This window comes from Marmota flaviventris, chromosome 8 (genome assembly GCF_047511675.1).
Source record: "Marmota flaviventris isolate mMarFla1 chromosome 8, mMarFla1.hap1, whole genome shotgun sequence".
Taxonomy (NCBI): domain Eukaryota; kingdom Metazoa; phylum Chordata; class Mammalia; order Rodentia; family Sciuridae; genus Marmota; species Marmota flaviventris.
Genome location: NC_092505.1, coordinates 1,285,276 through 1,304,762, shown reverse-complemented (window position 1 = coordinate 1,304,762; position 19,487 = coordinate 1,285,276). Strand labels below are relative to the sequence as shown.

At 62.3% G+C, this 19,487-nt stretch overlaps 1 protein-coding gene across 7 annotated transcripts in view; it reads left to right on the top strand.

Moving 5' to 3' along the window:
• Positions 1 to 19,487, top strand: part of Adarb1 (adenosine deaminase RNA specific B1) — a 100,239-nt gene that overhangs the window by 27,791 nt on the left and 52,961 nt on the right. Inside the window, exons 1-2 of one of the 7 annotated variants that reach the window (XM_071614973.1) lie at positions 4,801 to 6,055; positions 7,945 to 8,065. In XM_071614973.1, the coding sequence (XP_071471074.1) occupies positions 5,825 to 6,055; positions 7,945 to 8,065 (352 nt within the window). In that variant the 5' untranslated portion in view covers positions 4,801 to 5,824. Of the gene's footprint in view, positions 1 to 4,800; positions 6,056 to 7,944; positions 8,066 to 19,487 lie in introns of those variants that run through there. The other 6 variants (XM_071614972.1, XM_071614968.1, XM_071614970.1 and 3 more) reach the window with 6 other exon arrangements.

The following is a 19,487-nucleotide window of genomic DNA, read 5'->3' as shown; positions in this document are numbered from 1 at the left end:
TTGGGCAGTGGAGCATGCTGGGCAGGCTCGGTGCGCGTGGTTTAATGGAGGAGGACTCGAGCTGACTGTTCTTTCTTTTTTGTGGGGTGGGGGGTACAAGAGATAGAACATGGGCACTTGACCGCTGAGCCACATCCCCAGCCCTATTTTGTACTTTATTATTTAGAGACAGCGTCTAACTGGGTTGCTTAGCGCCGCGCCATTGCTGAGGCTGGCTTTGAACTCACAAATCTCCTGCCTCATCTTCCAAGCCGCTGAGATTATATAGGAGTGTGCCTCTGCACTGGATGCACGTTCTTTCAAAGGAGTGATTGCACTGAAGCAAAGGTGGGCTAGTGAGCCGATACCTGCCCGTGGGTGCCTGGCTCTCTCCTGGGTGCAGGAGTTGGCAGGTTACAGCAGGCTGAGGTTGTTGCTGCTCCAGGGGTAACAGACATCTCTGGTGGTCCTTCCGTAGAGCTATGCTGATCTCCGCCTGGTGTCCCTCCAGCACCTCTGAGGTGGGCACTCCAAACGCTCTCACAGGAGGAAGGCCCAGACACCCGGGCTGAGTGTGGCCCCAGAGCTAGCAGGTGCACGCTGTGATCTCAAGCTGGGCTTCCAGCCCTGGCGTAACCAGGGTCGCGCTGTCCTGTGCAACATCTGACATGCTGGCTGCTGGACCGAGTGGACATCAGCTTTGACCTGACTAGAACAAGCAGTGTGGTCTTTTGTGGGCATGTGTCCCCTGCTCCCAAGTCACTGGGTCCCTCATGAGCAAGTGCTGAGCCTCCTGCCTTGTCAGCTGCAGGGAGGGGCAGGGGACCAGCTTCTGGTGGCCAGCAGTGTCTGCTCCACCTGGAGGTGGCCAGCCTAGGGGTTTGGACTTGCCCTCCTCTCTCGGCTGTCAGCAGAGCGCGTGTGAAGTGGGTTGGAGACCCCTCCTGCCCGCTGCTCCACCGTCCTGCTCCTGCTCCCACCTCCTGGGCTTGGCCGTGGGGAGGCGGTGCTTAGACCTAGGTCCTGAGATCTGAAGCACTCAGGCTGCTTCCGCCCCTCGTCAGACTCCGCTCCTCCACAGGCTTGGCGTCAGGGTGGCAGCTCGCACACTGCCCACGGTGCGGGTCTCACTGGAGCCAGTGTCACGAACCCTGGCTAGTCAGGGGCGCACGCTCACGGCACCCATGTCTTTAGGGTCCTGCCGCTCTGCCCATGCGCTGGCGCTGGTTCTCAGCCTCCCAGTGTCTGCTCCCAAGGTCCTGGTGTGTGTGTCTGGGGGCTCTTGGATCGGTCCAAACGGGTTCCCTGGAGGTTCTGGAACCTAGGTGCCCATTGGCTTCCTTTCAAGCGCAGGAGGTATTTCCTGTTGTTTCCCAGGGTGTCGAGGCGCAGACAGGAAGCTGAAGGTCCTTCCTGTGCTCCTGCCAGCAGGCTTCCCCTACCCGCCACCCACCCACCAGCCCCTGGTTGCCATGTTGCAGGTCAGCCCCCGAGAGGCTGGCTGGGGTCACCTCCAGGCTGTGGGCAGAGTGCACCACCCTCCCTGGGCAGGGGCAGGTGATGGGCTCCTTTGAGCATCTGGGCAAGGCCATGCTTGCTTCCACTGGACAGATGCCCCAGGGCGTGCGAGGAAGGCCAGGCCAGCACCTGCTGTGTGGTGCTCCTGGGCCCCCAGAGCCCATCTCAGCCCTCCTCCATCAGGACCACACGTGCCGGCAGAGGGAGGGTGCCCCACGCCTCCGTGGACGGAGGCCAGCACCTGCTCCTGCCTCCCCCTTGGCTCTGTTTTGAGGATATGTCCCCACGTGTCCCCAGCTCTGCTGCTCCTCTTCTCGGCCTGCCCAAGGCCAGGCGTGTGGACAGGCGCTGCCCGTGGCCCGTGTTTTCATTATTAGAAAACATCTGTGTTCGTTTTACCAGCCTCCGTTCCGTTTGCTGGTTTTAGGTGTTTTCCATGGGTGCAGGGCCCTTTCTGAGGAGACCCTCCAGTTTGTTGTATGAGGCCGACAGGGTGTCATTGAGGCTACGTCTGTCTGGTGTCTCTTCCTAAGAGAAGCCTTCTGGAACGCCCTTGGGGTGCTTGCGGCAGGAGCTGGTGGCCACTGGTTGTGGTTGGTGAGAGGGTGCGTGCGTGCGATTCCACGCTGGCATCCCCCGCGCCACTGCCCTGGTCCTGGTGCTGAGCCCTCCAGGGGCACTTTGTTCTGCTCTGTGGCCCCTCGTCCTTGGTTGTGGTTTGGATGAAGTCACGTGTGAGACAGGGCGGGAAGGCGTGGAGGAGAAGCGACTGGGCTCTAACACTAACCTGGTCAGTGAACTCCTTCCTCCTGGGGTTACCTGGTGACTGCAGGCAGGGCCGTGGCTGAGGAGGGGGCACGGGGGCGTGGCCACGGCCTATATGTCGGGATCGGGCAGGTGGACTGTCTGCTTCTGGCCGTCAGGTGAGCTGTTTCCCTCCGCTCACTCTTCTGCCATGCCACCCTGCCTCACTTGGAGCCCCGGGGAAAGGAGCCTGCTGTCTGTTAATTGAGGCCTCTGAGACCGCGAGGCCCTAAACCAACCTCTCCCCCTCTGCAGCCATTTTTTTCAGGTCTTTCAGGTGCAGCAGCAAAACAGCTGACCAAGACAGACGTTGGTACCAGGAGGGCGTCGTTGCCGACCGCGTGGATCAGAAATTTTTTTTTTTTAGTTGTAGATGGACACAATATCTTTCTTTTTTTTTTTTTTAAGAGAGAGAGAGAGAGAGAGAGAGAACTTTTTAATATTTGTTTTTTAGTTTTCGGTGGGCACAACATCTTTATTTATGTGGTGCTGAGGATCGAACCCAGCGCCGCGTGCATGCCAGGCGAGCGCGCTACTGCTTGAGCCACATCCCCAGCCCTGGACACAATACCTTTATTTTATTTTTTATTGTTATGTGGTGCCAGGGATCAAACCCAGTGCCTCATGCATGCCAGGCAAGCGCTCTGAGCCTTGGCTCCAGAATTTTTTTGGAGCTTTTTGGAATTGGTGGCAGGAATTTGAGATGTTTAGCAGTGCAAGCTGGAAATGCTTTAGATTGTTTAAGCTACTGGCTGATTCTGGTGGGAGCTCAGAGGACCAGAATGCTAACAGGACCGTGGGCAGCGAAGACAGGGCTCAAGAGGGTTTAGAGGAAAAGGAGGACACTGTTGGTAAATGGACTAGAGGCCCTTCGTGTTCTGTTCTGGCTGAGAAGTTGATTGGCTTGTCTCTTGAGACTTTCTGTGAGGCTGGGTTTAAAAACAACGGATTCCTTTATCTGGTGGAGGAAATTTCTAGGCAGCATAGCATTCAGGCAGTGGCATGGATATTGCTGGCAGCTTTTAGCCAAATTAATTGTGATAATCAGGAGCAGAAAGCAGAGCAGAAAGATTTAAAAAACGCGCACTTGAATCTCTGCTTGCTGGTCTCAGGAGTAAAACTGGGCCCAAGGAAGCTGCAGTTGTTAAAGACATTAGGCCACTAAAATGCTAAAGGCTTTGCCCAGAAACAGTAAGAAAGATGGCTTGAGGGCATCTCAGGAGCTGGCCAGACCACACCTGTCTCAGGCTTAAAGGAGTAAAGGTGACATGATCTTGAGAAGAGACCAGCGGGGCACAATTCTTGCACAAGGGGACCTAGGAAGCTTTTCAGTGTGCTCAGCCAGGCCCTCAGAGGCTCTGCAGCCAGGGTCCTGGAGGCCTGGCCAGTGCTGCAGATGGCAGCCGACTTGGTGTCAGCCATGTGGGGCTGGTTCTGCAGGATGCTGGAGCTGGGGGTCAAGGAGGCGCCCACCAAGATTTCAAAGGAAGAAGGCCTGGGAGGCGGCAAACCGCAGTAGGGTGGAGTCCTGGAGGCACCCTGAGAGGGCCAAGTGTGGAGGAAGCCAAAGCTGCAGTGACCCCTGAGACGGAGATGCCAGTTACTGGTCCCACTGCGACTGTCTCTGCGAGCTTTTGCTTCTGTGTGCGGGTGGGTGGCCAGCTGGCCCTGCTGTCTCTCACACGTCCTGTTGGTACTGGCTCATCCTCCTGTCCTCACGGCCCGTGGGACAATCCTCCTGGCCTGAGCTGCTCATTTTCCTTGGACAGGGACTTCTGTGATTCTCCAGAGAGGACATGGCTTTTCTCTGCTGGCCGTCTGTGCCGCTGTTCAAGGAGGTACAGTTGGGCACTGCTGGGTACCAGCCATGTGACCATGACCCGTGACCTAGGGGAGGGCTGTAGTGACCACGTGCAGGGCCCTCCCTGCTTGCCCCCCGTCAGGGCTGCCTTCCCTGAGAGTCCAGGCTCGGTGGACACCAGGTGGGGCTGGTGGGGTGCCTGCTGTGCCCCTTCTTGGCAGGCCTCAGCCCTGGGCTTCCGTCCCCGTGTCCTCAGGCTTGGGCAGGTGGGGCAGGGTGGACTTGGCCTTGTGCCCTGCCTGCCTTTGCAGTAGCCAGGTCCACAACGTGTGCAGCGCCCCGGGACCTGCTGTTGGGTGGGGTTTGTGGTGGAGGGAGCCCAGCCCTTCAGGGACTGCATGCTGCCCCGCTGCCCTGTGGCTTCTGCTGGAGGCCGTGCAGCCAGCCCAGCAGGCCTCGGGTCAGGACGCAGCAGGACGCAGCAGGTGAAGGCCCTGCGTCGCAGTGACCCAGCGCGGCACCAGGTGCCTTCCGTGGAGACTCCGGTTGCTGGGAGCTCAGGGAGTGTCTTCTCTCAGGTCATAAACAGTGGCTAGTGGGCTTTAAAGGACGAGCCCAGGCCGGGTGCAGCTCAGTGGTCTAGGCTTGCCTAGCGTGCACGAGGCCTGGCTTCCCTCCCCAGAACCAAAATAAATGAACAAAGGCATGTCTTCAAAAGACAGCCGCGGTGTGCAGGGGAATTCTGCTGAGGCGCACTGCAGGGAAACGGGCCGCTCTCCGGGAGGCTGCGTGCTGAGACCCTGTGCGGACCGTCCTGCAGTCAGTCCTCTGTCCCAGGGGAGGGTGCTGCTCGTTGGCTGAGCACGCACCATTCGTTTAATCTACTCAGTGGAACCAACCCAAGACACGTTTCCATCCCTCTGCTCCAACACAATGCAGGGGACCAGGGACAGGTCAGCTGCTGCCCAGAGGTCTCGTGTGGCACTCCAGGTCCCTAGAAGGCCCCCAGGTTTCCTGACCTGGATTCCCGCTCACGCTCTCCAACTGGAGTCTCACCTGCTTGGGAACAGCGAGAGGACTGCGTTCGACGCCATGAGATGTGCGGTACCCGCCGTTTCCTAACTGGAGCTCCGAGTACACAGGGACGGGCACCAGGAACCTCTCCTGCTGGACTGCCTCTTCCTCCTAGCTGCCCTTCTGTAGGAGTGGCCCGGCCCGAGGGCTGGGCAGGGCTCTGCCCTGGCCCCTGCCTCACGCCGAGGCTTTCCAGCCCCTCCCTGCTCTGCCCTTTCTGGCTCCCCACCTGGGCCTCTCTCTTCTGCTGCGACTGCTGTGGGTGGTCAGCTGGTGGACCCGCTGGTGCGTGGCGGTGCAGTCGGCCTGCGGAGCTGCCCGGAGGACCAGCCGCGGCAGGCGTGGCCTCTCTTCCTGGTGCCTGCTGTTTCCTGGCACGTTGCTGTTGCTAGGGCCAAAGTCCACACGGCCACGTGTAGAAGAGAGTGGTCTTGCTGCACGTCCACAGGGACATCAGCAGGCTAACATGAAGACTGGGCACCCACGGTGACATTCGTGCCCCTGGCGGACAGCTGCTGTCCATCCCGGCTAGGCAGGGTCTCCCCTGCGTTCCACAGGATGGTCCCCGTCCCTCCCAGTTTCCCAGTGAGCACGCACCCTGAGGGTGTGGTGGCACTGTCCCGCGTGGCCCCGCGGCTGCCCTGATGGATGGGTGTGCGTGCACCCTGCCTGGTCTGCACTCCGGCTCTCCCTGCACGTGCCTGCACCCTTGCTGGAGCGCTCTGCCGCCGCCCGGCCCACGCCTTCCCACCTGCCTCAGCGCGTCCTGGGGGTCAGGCCCAGGTCTCGGTGAAGCCGTCCAGGCTGGAGCTCTTGTTTCTGACTCTGGTCCTTCCACGCGTGGGCCATCAACTCCTGTTTCTTCTGGACCAAGCCGAGGTGAGCGTGTGTGTAGAACCTGCTCCTCTTACTGAAGCCACGGGTTTGGGAATGAAGTTCTCAATGTGTGCTTTGTCAGCTTTTGCCGCTGTCACCAGGAGACCGACACCAGCAACCTATGAGGGGGACAGTGCATTTCGGCTCACGGTTTCGGGGGTCTAGTCCCTGGTCGGCCAACTCGGTGGCTCTGGCCCACGGTGAGGCAGAACGTCATGGCAGAAGGAGTCAGGGGGACAGCAGCCCAGGAGGTGGTGCCAGGGAGCAGAGAGCTCCACCCACCAAGGACAAGATGCAAACCCCGAGGCCCAGCCACCTGCCTCCAGCCCCGCCAGTCTGGGCGGGTGGTCTTGCTGTCTCCTACCCACTGGCTTACTGACCTACCGTCTGGTCACCTCTCATGTGCACTCAGGGTCCTTATGTCTGAAGCGTACCCTATTCTGTGTTGTCAGGGTTTGAAGTGACCGTTCTGTCTTGGCCAGCACTGGCTGCCTACTGACCCATCCCAAAACTTACTGACATCAAACACCATCACTTTGTGATGCTCGAGGTGGCAGGTCAGGGACTGACTCCTGGTGGTGACTGGGACTTCAGCAGGATCACCTTGTGTCTAGAGGTGGCCGTGTGTCTGGGGACTCAGTTCCGCCAGAGACTGGGTTCCTTGGTTCTCCTCGTGGCCCCTGAGACTTCTTCAGTGCCTTGGCCAGCACTGCTGGCGGGGTCTGTGGCCTTGCCCAGCTAGCTTGACCTCTGGGCCTGGTGGCTTCCTGAAGAGGGCACCAGGAGGTGGGAGCAGGAGCACGGCTTCTCTGGGCGCTGAGGTGCAGAGCCACGCTGCCTGCCGCATGGCTGCTGGCCACCCAGCCCGCGGGCGCTCACTTTCTCTCCAGCCCAGGCCTCTGGTCCAGACCTGGCCAGCTCGGCCGTGTGGCTCTGCCCTACCAGGGGTGGGTTCGTTCCTCCCCCCTTCCTCTGCTCTGGGCTGGCTCTGAGCATCTGTGGGCCACCAGGGCGCCGTTGTTTTCGTCCTGTTGCAATGTGCACTCGTGCCTTCCTGGGTACTCGAGGGGGGTGAGATGGGAAGGGGTCCCGAGGACAGCAGCCCTGGACTCTTGACAGGTGCCCCTGTACTGGACAGAATGACGTAGGCTGTGGCCCCGGGCCAGCGAGGCATCTGTGATACGGCCATCGACGTGGTGGTGCGAGCGCAGAGCGGGAGGGAGCCTGCTGTCAGCGTGCCCACATCTGCCCTCACAGGCAGAGGACCTGTCTGGGTCCCTGGGGACCTAAGGCACAGAAGGGTGCTGGGAAGTGTCTCCAGCCTCACCCCTCGGAGGACTGACCCAGCCTGTGTAGTTAAGGGCGGACCGTGTTCCAGTGCTCCTGGCCTCTGCCCGGCCTCCTCCTCCAGGTCCCACGCAGGGACCCGTCATCTCTGTGAACCTCCCCTCAGGTGGGAGGAGCCTCTGCTGAGAAGCAGGGCAGTGGAAACCACTGTCCTGCAGAGCAGACCAGCTGGAGAGGGCCGTCCAGGGCCCAGCAGGGTGGGGCACACGTGGGTTTCTGTGTCTGCACTCAAGTACACGGGTGTGCACGTGTGGGCCAGTTGAGCCGAAGAGGACCAGTATGTCCAAGAGGGCCCCAGTCTCCTTCCTTCCTGGGCTCTGGGTGGCTGTATGCTGGGGACCGTTGGCTGCAGAGGTCTCCGTGTGGCGGTCATGTGTGTTCACGTCCTGCTGAGGGCAGGAGGGATGCAGGCCACTGTGTGCCCCTTAAAGGACAGTGCAGCCCGTGCTGGGGAAGGGGCTTTCGTGGAGCGGGCCCCATGAGCTCAGCTCTGGGGAGGCCGATCCCTGGGGAGGGCTGTCAGTGACTGGGCCTTTCTCTTCCAGAGTGGAGGCCTTCCGGCCGGCACAGCCCAAGGTGCGACTGCGGAGACGCTGCGGATCGCCCGCCTAGGTTCCCCTGGCCCGGGCAGGCCGTCCTGGGGTCAGCCGGTCGGAGCACGCCGAGGTAAGTGGAAGCCAGGAGCCGACGTCTGCTCCACGTCCACCACTGGTCTGGGGCCCCGGCCGCCTGGCGATAGGCAGGCTGGCCGCTGAGGTTTTACTGCCACCCTTCTCTGAGGCGGCCACGAGGAGGCTTCTGCAGCCCTGAGTTCTGAGGGCCGTCACCGAGGCTGTGCCTGCTTCTGAGAGCGTGGAGACAGGAAAGCCGGTGGTGCCGGCCGCGAGGAGGCTCCGCAGGCTGAGCTGGGCGAAGGTCTGCTTGGCCTTGGGCACCGGGCCCCGGGGCTCATCACCCCCTGTCGGCCAGGGCTGAGGGGCCCCTGTGTGGCCCCCCTGCGTGGCCCCCCCGCGTGGCCCCCATGCGGTGCCCTCCAGAGATCGAGCATGAGGCCTGCCTGTGCTGCCGACTTGGGAGCTCGGTGGCCTGTAGGGCTGAGGACCACACAAGTGGGGACAGGGGAGTAGCCGGCCATCTACGGGGGTCACCAACTTTGGGGAGCAGAGACACGCCCAGCTGTGACTGCTGGGTCTAGCGTTTGACCAGAAAGGCCCCGCCTGCCGTTTCTGTGTCACCTAATGTCCCATGAAGGCCTCCCAAGGTCTTGTCCTGCTTTCGCCTGGCGCCTGCTGGTTTGCTGGGGTGCCCGCCTGGAAGGACACCTCGGCCCGATGTCACTGTGCCCAGAGTCGGGCTCGACTTTGGCCACACCCCTCTTTCAGCTCCTTTAGTGCTCTTAAGACTGGCCTCCCTGTGGCCACAGCTCCCTGAAAGACACCGAGGGCCCCAGCTCTGGGCGAGGGGACACAGGCAGCCCACCCTGCCTCGCTGGGCGAGGGCCACCACTGCCTGCTCTGGGGCCATGTGCGTGGGGCGTGGCACGGCGTGTGTGGGGAGTGACGTGGTGTGCGTGACGTGAGCTTGCCGGCAGGAGGCCCAGTGCTCCTCGAGGCCCCAGGAGGCGCTGGGCAAGGACGGAAAGCCCTGGGGATGCAGGCTCAGGCCTGGTCACGCCTCCTGTTCCTCGCCCTGGTGGGGGTGGCTGAGGCAGAAGCCCCTTCTCCTCTTCCCTGAAGCGACAGTGGCTGTCACACTGCCCTGGTGGGTTCCCTCCGCTCCTGGGGTCGATAGAGGCGTAAGTGGCTGTCTGCTGGGAAGCAGTCCCCCGCCCTGTGCCCACCCAGAGTCTGTGGTGCTGCGATCCGGGTGTCACCTGGGCCTGGAGGTTGTCCCTCTCGCCCTGCTTGTCCCCAGGAGCCTGATGGGGCGTGATCCTGACTGCTGTGGACCTTGAGGTGGGACCCTGGTCACTGCAGTCCCAGCGCTGGGTGGACCCACAGTGTGAATGCAGGGGCCCCAAGGTGTCCAATGCAGGGCCCAGGAAGTCCACCTGGGTGTGGACCTGGGAGCTTCTCTGGGCATTTCTCCTGCTGCCACCTCTAGATGTTCTTTTATGATATGTGACTTCCCTGGGCACGGTGGCCCATGCCTGGGATCCTTGTGGCTCAGGAGGCTGAGGCGGGAGGATCACAAGTTCCAAGCCAGCTCAGCCACTTAGGGAGGCCCTAAGGAATTTAGTGGCACCCTGACTCAAGGTACAAAATAAACAGGGCTGGCATGTGGCTCCACGGTAAGTGCCCTGGTTCAACCCCCAGCACCAAAGGAAAAGCAGGTTCACAGAAGATGCTGCCTTGTGTGACTGCAGCCGTGTAATGTCACGAATGGTGTCACGCAGAGCCATGGTGGTGAGGCTGCCTGCGGTGCAGGTGGCGCTGAGGCTGGATCCTCCCTGTTTCTCGTGGTGGTGACGTTTCTGGGAACCTGAAATGTGCTCAAGGAGTGGGGAGCTCCTGCTGGCCTGTGGGCTGCTGGGCACGGGGGTCCCTGGTGAAGGTGCAGCTGAGCTTGGGATGTCCTGCTCGCTCCACGGGCCCCTGAGGGTCTGTCCCTAGGACCCAGCCTCTTTACACGCCACCACCACTGGCCCTGCTGCCACCACCTGCTGTGCATAGTTCGGCCACTTGGGGATTCTCCCACAGCCTGACCAGAGGACAGAAGTGTGCGGGGACGGCTGGCACCTCTAGTGGCTGCGTCCCCGGGACCTAGCTGGGGTAGGAGTGTGCGGGGACGGCTGGCACTTCCAGTGGCCGCGTCCCCGGGACCTGGCTGGGGTAGGAGTGTGCGGGGACGGCTGGCACTTCCAGTGGCCGCGTCCCTGGGACCTGGCTACACGTGGCAGGAGGCCAGTCCTTGAGGTGTCCTGCTGATGTGCACTTACTGGTGCCCAGGTGTGGTCCCTGGGTGGGTCTGGCCTGTGTATGCTGTGAAGGACCGCCCTGGTGGGGGGGCCTCCTTGTGACACGTGGCCCTCCTCAGTGGTGTGTGTGTGTGGGCCTCCTTGGTGACCTGTGGCCCTCCTCAGTGGTGTGTGGGGGCCTCCTTGGTGACATGTGGGCCTTCTCAGTGGTGTGTGGGGGCCTCCTTGGTGACCTGTGGACCTCCTCAGTGGTGTGTGGGGGCCTCCTTGGTGACATGTGGCTCTCCTCAGTGTTGTGTGGGGGGGCCTCCTTGGTGACATGTGGCCCTCCTCAGTGGTGTGTGGACGTCCTTGGTGACATGTGGCCCTCCTCAGTGGTGTGTGGACCTCCTTGGTGACATGTGGCCCTCCTCAGTGGTGTGTGTGTACCTCCTTGGTGACCTGTGGACCTCCTCAGTGGTGTGTGGACCTCCTTGGTGACCTGTGGCCCTCCTCAGTGGTATGTGGGGGCCTCCTTGGTGACATGTGGCCCTCCTCAGTGGTGTGTGTGGGCCTCCTTGGTGACCTGTGGCCCTCCTTAGTGGTGTGTGTACCTCCTTGGTGACCTGTGGACCTCCTCAGTGGTGTGTGGACCTCCTTGGTGACCTGTGGCCCTCCTCAGTGGTATGTGGGGGCCTCCTTGGTGACATGTGGCCCTCCTCAGTGGTGTGTGTGGGGGGCCTCCTTGGTGACATGTGGCCCTCCTTAGTGGTGTGTGGACCTCCTTGGTGACATGTGGCTCTCCTTAGTGGTGTGTGGGCCGCAGCTGTGTGCATGCCATAGTGGGGGGGTCACAGCTGGTGAAGAACCTGGGTACTGGGGTCCTGGCAGGCTCTGCCCCTTGGCCTGTGCGTGGCCCGGGTGCTGCCCTGTTGGCACCTGCGGCTTTGCCATGTGGTGGGGTAGGTGCCAAGGACATGGTCAGCTAAAGCCGAGTGGCCTCCGCTGGTGCCGAGCACATCCCCACTGGTCTTCCCTGTGAACCTGGGCTGTGTGCCAGAGCTGTCCTCTGTGACTTGCAGGTGAAGAAGACTCTGAACAACCAGAGGTGGGATCTTGTCCAAGGCCCTGGCTTGCTGGGACCGGGTGGAGATTCATGCAGGGCCATCTCTGGACCCTGCTAGTTACTGCTCTGATACAACCATGGCCATGTGCACAGCTGCGCAGGTTGCAGACTGCATGCCTTCGCTCTCACGGCCATGGCTTATGGGCTGAGGAGGTAGCTTGGTGGTAGAGCTTACCTTGTGCGTGTGAGATCCTGGGTTCCCTGGGACCACACACAAAAAGACCATGGCTTGCATGGTGTCCCTGATGGCCTTGAAGCAAACGGTGGCATCTGTGTCCTTCACGTGGCCACTTATGAGCCTCGGCTGCTGAGATCCAGGGAGTCAAAATGAACTGAGGCGTGTGGTGACCAGCGGCATGGTGGTCACCTCATGGCTACTCCAGGGCTGCTCCTGCCCTGCCCTGCCCTCTCGTGACCTGCTTCCCCAGCCTTTGCTGTCTCTGGGCCTTTCTGAGCTCATCACCTAGTGTCCTGCAGCGGTCCCTCCCGGTCCTTGGCACAGGCCTTCCTCCTGTCCCCAGTTCTGCCCCATCAGCCTGCGTGCTCTGGAGCACTTGTCCTCCCGTGCTGCCGTCTGTCCAGCTCCTGTCCAGCTGCCTGCTCTTGCCTCGCGTCCTGCTGTCCCTCCTCGGCTGCCAGGCCCACCCGTCCTGCTTCAGCGCTCACCCACGTCCACTCTTTGCCAGGGGCCAGGTTCCTTTTTAAAAGTAGGTCAGAACCGGATTAAAACTCCTGGTCAGAGCCCCGCCTGGTCCCCCTGCTGCCTGGCCCGGGAGGCCCCTCGTGTGACCCCAGGACCCTGCCGTGTCCTAGACTGCCCTGCAGGCTCACTCCTGCCCGGCTGCCCTGGACACTGCCCTTGCAGAACACTGGTCCTGGAGGCGGCTCGCTCCTCCTGCTCCCACAGGCACCCGAGGCCCGTGCCCTCTCCTGCCCAGTCTTGCCCTCAGGAGGCGGCCGCCGGGGCCCAGCTCCCCAGGTCCCTCTGAGCCCAGGCTGGCCTGTGTGCAGCAGCAGCTCCCGCATCCCGGCTGGGCACAGGGCTTGCTGTGTTGGGGAGCCATGCCGAGGCGGCGCAGCGTCCCCTGGAGGACAGCGCCCTTCCCTGTGTCCCTCAGGCGAGCCACAAAGGAAGGATCTTCTGGGTCTAAGAGAACAGACCCCTCCCCGCATCCTAAGTGCAGGAAAGTGCTTTCAGGAGTGGACGCCAGCCCAGCGTCCAAGGAACGTTAAGGCTTCGAGTCTTTACTCTGAGGTCAGCGATAAAGATGAAATGGACTCGTCACCAGGCTGTCGGGGCCCAATGGAGTGTGACCACGTGTGAGCCTGTCTGGGCAGTGTGTCCCTTTAGCCTGCAAGGCCATGGCCGGAGCCAGAAAACAAGGCTCTTTGAAGTTGGGAGCGCGGGCTGTGAAGTGCCTTCTTGCTGCCCGCGGTGGGCGCGGCTGACTGGCTCCTTGCGTCTGCCGCTGTCTCAGAATCTCGGAATCTCGGAATCTCGGAATCAGGCTTCTATTTTAAAGTTTCTCTCAAAAAGTCCTAAAGTTAGACAGAAGGTGACAGATGGCATTGGGACATGGACCTGCTCTGGCCACCAGCCTCACTGGTGTGGTGCTGCCGCCCTCTGATCCAGGACGCCATTCTCCATGGCTGAGCTGTGCCCTGGGCTGCTGGGGTCTAAGCCACGGAGCTTGCAGCAAGGAGGGACGTCCATGGCACTGAGAGGGGTCGGGTGTGAAAAGCCGGGCGTCCCTGTGGGGTGCAGGCATGGGCAGAGCTGCTGTCCCCCTCACCATGCGGCAGTGTCAGATGGGACCACACCACGTGATGGACGGCTGCAGTGCCTCTGCGTCAAGATGCCGGGCCTTTCTGCTGGACGAGGCACTCGGTGGCCATTCAGGGAGTCGTGGACCTGCGGGAGGTCCACTCTGGGCTGGGGGCCAGGGTTCCTTTGCTGAGGGCCTTCTGGCTGCCCCTCTCAGGGGAGGACCCTCACCCTGGGGCCCCGGAGGTGTGGGCTGGAGGGCCAGGAAGGCCCGGGCCTGTGGTGGGAGGTGGCAGCAGGCCACGGGGCAGTGGTTGTCTGGCGCACGCCTGTGGGCTCTGGGCCGCAGGGAGGCCTCTCCTTGCCTCCTGCCGGGAAGACCTGGGCAGAACCCTGGCTTGGCAGCTGGGATGGTGAAGAGGTGGTGAGGCCCGTGAACTAGGGGTTGGACCTGCCCAGGTGAGTCCTGCAGGCCTGGGCATGGCCTGGGGTCTCTGAGCAGCGAGGGGTGGTCATGTGGTCGGCCTGCGATGCCCAGAGCTGGCCGGAAGGAGGTAGGGGTCAGGGGACACACGGCCTTTACTGGACATGTGGCGCAGGGTCCACCACTGCCCAGCTGGGGGCTCCTCGCCAGCCCCGCACAGGGGTGTCTCCCCCCAGGCCCTCCCTCCGCCGACTCCCGAGGAGGCTCTGGGCCTGGCCGCAGGCACCTGCCTCCAGAGCTCCTGGGCGAGAGCCACTGCGGGCCTGCTATCCAGCCGCCCGCCGGCCTGGGGCCGTCCTCCCAGGTGACCGTGGTGCCACGGCTGCACGTTGGGAGGACATGCGTGCTCTAGGTTCCGTCTACTTCAGTCTTTCTGTCCCCGAGTCCGTCACCGTGGAGCTGGGAGATGACACACCTCCTGGTAGGGCGGGGACACTCACAGCTGTCACCGTGGGAGGTGGAGGGGCAGGGGCCAAGCTGGCCCACTGGTCCTAGCCTCGCCCGGGCTGTGCCCAGAGAGCAGCCCCAGCCCCCAGCCCCCAGCCCCCAGCCCACTTCCTGCAGGGACAAACTCCGGAGGTCCCCACAGGGGTGGTGCACCCCTCAGTCTGCACTCCCAGGTCAGGGAGCCCGCAGCAGAGCAGGTCACAGTGGACTCCAGGACCCGCACGGCTTCTCACCTGCCCTCGGCTTATCTGGACACCGGGGTCAGCAGGAGGCGCCATCTGCTCTGGGGTGGAGGGAGGAGGCCTGCTGTGCCCAGCTGCACCTCAGTGTCCAGTGCTGCCTCGGGTGTGGCCTGGAGGCCCAGCCTTACTTCCCCGGGGCTGCCCGCCCTCCCTGGCACACGGCAGGGCCAGGCCCTCCCCAGGGACCGTGGCTGCCCCTGCCCCTGCTGCTCTGCCCATAGGCTGCCCACCCTCCTTCCCCGCCAGGTGCCAGCCAGCAGCTCCCAGCTGTGCTGGGGTGGTCCCAGCCTGGAGCTGCTGGTCCCCCGGTCTCCGGCTGCTGCCCCTGTGCCACTCCTTATCCTGGGCAACTCCTTGTGCCTGCCCTGCCCATTGTGAGGGAAACAGACCAGAAACTGAGCAGCCCTGCGACTTGCCTGTGGGGCCAGTGTCCCTGACATGTAGGGACAGCAGGGCCTCGTGTCCCGCCATACGTCTCGGGCTCCACTGAGCCAGCACACTGTCCACAGTGTCCCGGTCCTCTGACAGCGCACCTTGCAGATGGCCACTCCTAGAGAGGCTGTGGTCTGTGTGCCGCGTGTGGTATGTGCCTTTGGGTGGGAGGAAGGCGGGCAGCTGGGCTGTGCTGTCCCCACACACCTGGCGTTCTGAGGAAGGCCACGTGTGGGGTCTGGACCGTCCGGGTGCAGTGCCCGCTGTTGGAGTACGCCCAGCGCCGGCTCTCGCGTCGGCAGGGCCACGCGTCTTCCGCGTGTCAATGGCGGGGCCTGGTTCGTGGCACCTGCATTTCACAGGCACCTGTCTGGAGTCACGTGGTTGAGTAAGTAACGGAGCAAATAGTGGTTCTCCTTATTTTCAGGAATTTGTTCTTAGAGTCATTAAAAGTATGGAATATGAACAAATCACGCCAGTGTCGACGTCTGAGTTATTAGGGAAAGCCCCTTGAGGGTGTGGGGGCCTGGTCACAGTGCCACTGTCCACTGCTGCCAGCGCGGCCTCAATGTCCAGGGAGCACGTCTGCCGCATGCCCTGGGAAGGGAGTGCACTTGTCATGGTGTGCTCCTCCGCACCAGTGTCCCAGCTTGGTGTGTGGTGACCAGCCCGCTCCCTGCCTGTCCCTGGGCCTATGTTCCTGAACTCAGACCCCCCCCACAGTGCCTCCCTGGTGGCCACGGCAAGGTGCTCCCAGGCAGCTGGGGTGCCCCAGGGCCTGAGATGTTGGTGCATCTCCCTAGAGCCTGCGGGTCAGGACCCAGGGGGTCAAGGCTGTGGGTCAAGCTGCGTGGCCGGTGTATGGGTGCCCTGTGCTCTCATGCAAGTGTGTGTGTGCCCACACACTCCTGTGTGTAGTCTGTGCACGCATGTGCAAGTGTGTACATGTATCTGCATGTGTGGTAAGACCGGTGCATGCTGTGTGTGCACGAGCTGAGTGAGTGTCCACTGTGTGTGGTAGGGCCTGCTGGCCCTGCTGGTCACGGCCCTGAGCAGGTAGGGGCTGGCTGTGCGTGTCAGGCCCAGGTGTGGTGAAGAGCAGGCGTGGGCTGCTTCCTGCTCTGCAATCGGGGCCCGGTGAGCATTGGCCCTGGACACGGGGCTCAGGAGAGGAGGTGACCTGCCTGCCACCTGGCGACCCTGCTCCCAGGGTCCCTCCTAGTCCAGAGTGTACCGCTACCCCAGCAGCCTGTGTCTCGTGGTGTGGATGGGCCTCCTGCTCCTCCTGTGCCGTCCCTCTGCTGCGGGAGCTGTCCCCACAGGGCCAGTGCCTTGCTGGAAGCCTGGCCCTGAGGCTCTGCGCTCCGCTCCTCCGGTATTGGAGGCTGGTGGTCACGTGCTGCTCTCTGGGTGGCGTCTGGGCCCCGTCCAGCCTAGTTCCCCTAATTTTGCAGTTTGAAGGGGCTGTTCACATGCCATCAGCAGGACTGGCTGTCACACATGCGGAAGCTTTGCCAGTGACCCGGGAACACGGCATGAGCCCGGGGCCGGCTGGGGCTGGCAGCCACTGCCCCACATGGTGTCGCTGGGCTAGGAAGCCCTGGACGTGGGGGTCTTCCTCAGTGTTGTGGGGCTCAGGTTTAAGAGGAGGCGCAGGAGGCGCTCCAAGAGGAGAGGTAATGGCTCCTGTCGCTGCCCGGGGTGCAGGCTCACCTCATAGCGGCTGCCCAGAGGCTGCTCTGGCTCGGCTCCCTGTCCTGCCTGTGCTGCCCTCCTCTCCCGGGCCCCACAGGCTGTTGGCCAGGGGCCTGCATGCCGAGGATGGTCTTGGAGGTGTCCTAGGCTCCAGGCGCCACTCGGCTTCAAGGGTCTGCAAGGGTCTGCGTGGCGGGGTTGGTGGCTTGGGCACAGTGGCCTTTAACTCCAGAGAAGCTCTGCGTGCCCCTCGCGGCCTGCCGCTCACTGACGCCCTCCTTGCTGGGTCAGTTCTTCACTGTGGGAGCGACTGCAGAGGCCACCGTGAATGTGTCCTCTCCTGAAAGGTCGGAGGGCCAATTCCTGACCACCAGTGCCTGCCTGCTTTCAGTTCTTCATCCAACTTAATGTTTTAAGTCTTAAAATCTATATTTTTTTTCTTAAAACCAGATTCACAAGTTGTTCATAATTAAAAATGTCAAACCCCCTTTGGAGGTGAGGCTTTCCTGGGAAGCCGTGGACAGCTGGTCTCTCTGGGTCTCAGCAGTTCACGGGGGCCTCCTGGGGGACGGCACTTCTGGCAGGAGCAGCCAGCCCTGCACTGGCATCACCAGTGCCACCGCCCAGCAAGGCCAGGGCGTGACCGTCAGGGTCAGGCTCCCTGGGTGCTGTGCAGGACTGGCACAGTGGGCACAGTGCCCAGAGCAGCTCGCTAGAGGGAAGAGACTAGGGCAGAGTCGGCAGTTTTGTGGTGTTTGCTGAAGAGGCACAGGAGAGGCTGCCCAGGGGACATGGGCGTGGGAGAGGCCCTCGCAGCCCCTGGGTACCGTGCTCCTGAACTGTGTGCCCAGGCAGGAGGCACGGTGTTTCCTGGGGACGGAGCCTTCCGTAGTGGCCTCCTGGTCTCTGCTGTCAACGTGGCAGCTTCTAGTGCCACCTGGTTTGTTTTCTCAGCCAAGATTTAGGGCAAGGGGAGAGCTGCAGGAAGTGCTGGTCATGACCCTGGTTGCCAGCGGTCTCTGTGGGCCCTCAGCACTAGATGCTGTGGTGGGGCTACTGGGAAGGACAGGAGCAGCGCTGTCCTCTCCTTAGACCCCTGCAATTGAGGCCCAGTCTCCTCCCGCAGCCCAGAGCTGCGTCCTGCAGAGTCTTCTGGCAGCATCTTGGGGCCCCAGGCATGTCCACGTCCCCGCGCATCCCTGTGACACACGCAGGGGGGCTCCTATGGTGTTGCCACTCTTGACTAACACAGCACCTTTAAAGCCACCAGGACTGTTAGGACCAGCTGTCCCGCAGTCCTGCCGTGTGGCTGTGCTGTGGTGCAGGCAAGGGACATTCCCTGGGCCCTGGTGAGTACAGACACTTCCCTGTGAGTGGACAGCTGCTGGCCGCTGGTGAACAGCGGCCCTGGCCGTGGAGGCTCTGACTCCCGGGCCCCGCGGTGGTGCCCAGGCTCCCAGCACAGTGAGGGCGCCTTCCCGCGCCTGGGCAGGGTTGAGACCACCCGCCACCGGGAGAGGCAGATGGTGAGAGGAATGTTATGAAGGGGTGCAGTGCAGGTCTCCGCAGTGGTGCATCTATGTGGTTGTCACTGCTGGTGCTGGGGACGTGCTCCTGATGGTCTCTGGTTCCAGAAAACAGACTGTTCACCTTACGTAAGCGGGAGCCTGACCTGCTGCAGGAGCCAGGCTGCGGGTCTCGCTCCCTGTCACTGCCTGATCTCGGAGGACGGCTCCGTCCTGCAGTGACTAGGGCAGCCTGGGGGTCATTTGTGGTTCTGGGGTCATGCTGCAGGCTCCTGTGGCTCTCTAGAAGAGGCTGCTGCCTTGGCTCACCTGCTGAGTGGTGGAGGAAGGCTGTGTGGACACATGACAGTCTGGTGTGGGGCACAGGGGTGAGGTCGAGGGTGGAGGTGACCCCGGGAATGTCCAGGCCAGGCTGTGTGTGCCCTGCAGGGCCCTGGCTGCAGCAGGAGCTCCTGACTCCCCTGAGCCACCTCTGCTCAGGCCACAGCATTGTCGTCCTCGTCTACATCCCAAGGCCTGGCCTCCGGTGACCTTGGCTGTCACTGTCATCTGGCCATGGCTCTCTGTGCAAATGGAGCAGCAGGGCAGGGTCAGCACTCAGGAGGAGGGTGTGGGAGCCCCTCAGGGCATAGCACATCTTCCCCTCCGCACCCTGTCCACGGGCCTCCTGGCCCATCACCGTCCTCCAGAGCTCTGGTGAGGTGTGTTGGGCTGTGGCCGTAGAGTCACCTGCTATGACGTGGTCAGGTGCAGCTCGACCACAGCTGAGCAGTGTGGTAGTAGCAGTGGTGGTAGGGTGGTGACTGTGCCAGAGTTTAGGGACCCTTGGTCCCCTTGCGCCAGTGACATCATTTTGTGGCAGCAACTGGGAACCGCGGTCAGGACCAGCAGGCTGAGACCTTTTCTTCCCCACCTTGCCCCCAGAGTGGCTGGGCCACGGCGCTGTCCTCACCGTCCCCACCTGGTCCAGTGCTTGGCAGGTGTCCTTTCAGCCCGTGTCTGAGCCCGACATGCTGAGGTTTGTGGCCAGGAGACTTGTGACGTGGGAGGAGAGTCGTCTGGTGGACGACGTCGCAGACAGATGCTGTGCCGGGCTGCTGGTGGCCCGTGCCGTGGGGCCTGCTCCTCCCCAGGCTCTGCTGGAGTTCGGGAGACAGGCCTGCTGTGTGCAGGAGGAAGGTGCTGAGTCAGATGGCCCTGTTCTTATTTTGGAGGAAGCATGTGTTCTTTGAAAGAATCGGGAAGCTCAGGCCCAAGAAGACTTCGAGAGCAGCTGCGTGCATGGGGGCAAGGCCCAGGCCGACCCTGCCCTGGATTTGCAGGCCCCAGCCAGGTGGGTGTGTGCAGCCAGGAGCACACTGGTGCCTGGCTCCTGCCTCTCAAGGCCACGTGGACCAGGCACGCTGTGCTGTGGGGACGCCTCCTGGGACCTGAAACTCAAGCTTTTTGTCAATTTTTCAGCTGACATTACACTT